The following is a 3,126-nucleotide window of genomic DNA, read 5'->3' as shown; positions in this document are numbered from 1 at the left end:
CTTTCCCTGCCTTTTACTGTAATTAAGACAACAAATTGAAAGGAAGGGGACAGTCCTGGACTTGTTCTCTTTTTTCTAAGAAGTGATCTCCTACATGATTTCTTGTGGTAGTGGATCATGAAGACGAGAATGTGGGGTGAGAAGGATTCATGGCACTGTAGGGAACCCAGACATTGCAGACAAAGGGAGTGGGTGGGAACAAGGCCTTCAATAAAGTGGTAAGGTGAGGCAAAAACAGTGATGTAGGCAGCCAAAATGCAAGGGCAATGAGCAATGGGTCTTGCCTGATAACAAGGGCACTGTGGAAACATTCTGCTTATGACTCTGGCACAATATTTCAGTTACACTGAATTTTTCCATTACTAACTGCTTATGAGAATTTCCAAACTGAGCATTTAATTGCCCCAAAATAGAAAGATGAGCATAAAAGAACGTATGTCCTATAAATGCTACAAAGCAGTCATAATTTGGATAGATATACACTGATTTGGCTGAGGAAACTTCGACTAAATTAACTGGGATGTTGTTCATTATTTTCTGTAATAAAATAGATGGTCCTCGAGTGCTCTCATTTCTTGAATAACTTTATACCATGTTATTTTGTTCAGATACTTCTTCAAAACAATGGTTGTTGCTAGGATCTGAACTAGCACTGGAAGAAAATGGATTATTTGTAACAAAAAAAGATAGGGGAAATTGTAGTATTACATAAAGCATTATGACTACTTCCAAATGATTTTAAAATCTATGCCCTAATGATCCCAATTTACTTTTTCTGCCAGATGCTTCAAAATTGCATGGAAATTGGGAAGCAGCCTTTTTGAAGTAAATTCTAACTTTTCAATGTCTTGATTAAATATTAGCCATTTGCTCATTTATGTGCATGTATTTTATTAGTGACTGAACCACTATCTTAAACCAATTAGCAATGTTTCATCAATTTTAACACCACCTTCTAAATGATACACTACGATATAATTTCTAAATCACTATTACTGCTTGGCAACTTTCTTTTATATTAATGGTTAAATCTTTTTTTAAAGGTGAGGCTTCTAAAACTCTGATATTTCTTTTGAAATTCTTGAGCATTAAGCAGATTAACTTACATTTGTCTTTGAAACATTGCTTCTTCAAGACTTTGAACACTGTGCTCTTATCTAAATTCTGTATGTCCATGTTTGTTTATATGTCCTCTTCATTTTTAAGGTTAATGAATATACATTTGTCAGCAGGGCCATCTTTTTTAAGAGGAGTGGTATTGTTTTTAAAAGGCAATCCTTTGTAAAAATGTCCCAAATTCAAGAATTTACTGTTTAGAAAACAAGACCAGGGGTTTTGCCCCCAGAGAAATCATAAGCTTATGTTAAATACTTAAAAAACATTGATATATGCTTTTTCTTCTTTTGGATGGATAGAATTGTATCTTGTCACATTTAACAAAGTTTTCCTGTGTACACAAGATTTACTCCCTTTTGGACTAGTTTCCTCCTTGATCTTCAAGCATGGCCCTCGTAGAGGGAAAATGTCAGTAACTTTAAAAGAAGACACCCATCTTCACTTTGATAGTTAAGCAACAAGAATATTTTAAAAGACCAAGAGAAGAAGAAGAAAGAAAATCTTCTTGCAGAAGCAGGTGTACTACAAAGCAATTAGTTCACGGACCGGCTTCCGGCAACTGAGGACACAGCTTTTTATAAGTTTTTCTCCACTGGGAACAGTTTTTTGAGTCTTCCTCTCTCTGCTCTCCATCCCTCGAGTCCTAACTAGGTTTTGTCTTTTTTGCTTGTAAGAAGGAAAAAAGTGGCCAGGAAAGGAGTATTTGGTGTACTTACCAATGGTTTTCTATTTTCAGTAAATTTTACCATTCTCCAAATGACTTCCAAATGTCCCTAGACACAGAATCACTAGGCTCCCTCTAGATCAGCGGTTCTCAACCTGTGGATCGTGACCCCTTTGGGGGTCGAACGACCCTTTCACAGAGGTCGCCTAAGACCATCAGAAAACACATATATAATTACATATTGTTTTTGTGATTAATCACTATGCTTTAATTATGTTCAATTTGTAACAATGAAAATACATCCTGCATATCAGATATTTACATTACGATTCATAACAGTAGCAAAAATACAGTTATGAAGTAGCAACGAAAATAGTTTTATGGTTGGGGGTCACCACAACATGAGGAACTGTATTCAAGGGTCGCGGCATTAGGAAGGTTGAGAACCACTGCTCTAGATCTTTTTGGGAATCTATTTCATGAAAACTTGGAGTCCTCTGTACCCAAAGGAACTATGCAGAATTTCACATTTGATTCTGTATCATTTACCAACCCTCAAAAGCTCACCTGTGGACCCCAAGTTAAAATGTTTGTCTAGAGTTAAAAGGCAAGGAGCCCTGGAACACCTTTCAAGGGGCTCAAATACATCCTCCGCCTTGCAAGGCGAGTTCTTTCAGTGGCCAGTGGGAGCTCGGACTTTGACCGGAGTAGGTGGATCCCTGCTACCCACTGACTGGCCCGGGTCGGAGGAAAAGTTAAGTTTCCGCTCCTTACATTTCTCCAAAGCCCATCCTGTATGCGCCGGACCCGACCTGGGCCAAGGCCTCCAAATCTGAGACCAGGCAACACAAGTGCGTCAAGAAAGCCCCAGGGCACCGCGGGTCGCCGCACACAAACCCACCTAAAGCATCGGCCCGGGCTCCCCGACGTACTTGCCGCAGGTTTCAGCACAGCGTCGGAAGCCTAGGGTCTCCTCCCAGCCACGCGCGCGCACTCAGAGCCCAGCCCGCGCGGGGTCCGCCGGGGAGGCTCCCCAGACCCCAAGACCTGTGCGGGAGCGAGGCATCCTTCGCGGGGGTCCTTACCTTGGGGTTGGTCAGGAGCTGGTGCTCGTCGCTGTGCAGCAGCGCCCTGGAGTTGGACTCGGAGTTGTTCACGTAGACCTGGACGCAGGGGTACTGCGCGGTGCCCCTGCAGTCGGCGCCACAGGTGAAGGTGCACTCGAACACCTCGCCGATCTGCTGCACCGACAGCACCGTGCAGTTGGCCGCCGTGGCTTGCAGATCCTGCAGCGCGGGACTGAGCCAGCAGAAGCCGAAGATGAAGAGCGACACGACGCCGGAGAT

The 3,126-nt window shown here is 42.6% G+C and overlaps 1 protein-coding gene across 1 annotated transcript in view; it reads right to left on the bottom strand.

Annotated features, from left to right (window-relative positions):
- KCNMB4 (potassium calcium-activated channel subfamily M regulatory beta subunit 4) overlaps positions 1-3,126 on the bottom strand; it is a 57,693-nt gene that overhangs the window by 52,785 nt on the left and 1,782 nt on the right. Inside the window, exon 2 of the mRNA XM_006768159.2 lies at positions 2,866-3,125. Coding sequence (XP_006768222.1) covers positions 2,866-3,125 — 260 coding nt within the window. The remainder of the gene's footprint in view (positions 1-2,865; position 3,126) is intronic.

This window comes from Myotis davidii, unplaced genomic scaffold (assembly GCF_000327345.1).
Source record: "Myotis davidii unplaced genomic scaffold, ASM32734v1 scaffold582, whole genome shotgun sequence".
In the NCBI taxonomy this organism is placed as follows: Eukaryota; Metazoa; Chordata; class Mammalia; order Chiroptera; family Vespertilionidae; genus Myotis; species Myotis davidii.
The sequence above is the reverse complement of the archived record's forward strand: the minus strand, read 5'-3'. Positions and strand labels throughout refer to the sequence as shown.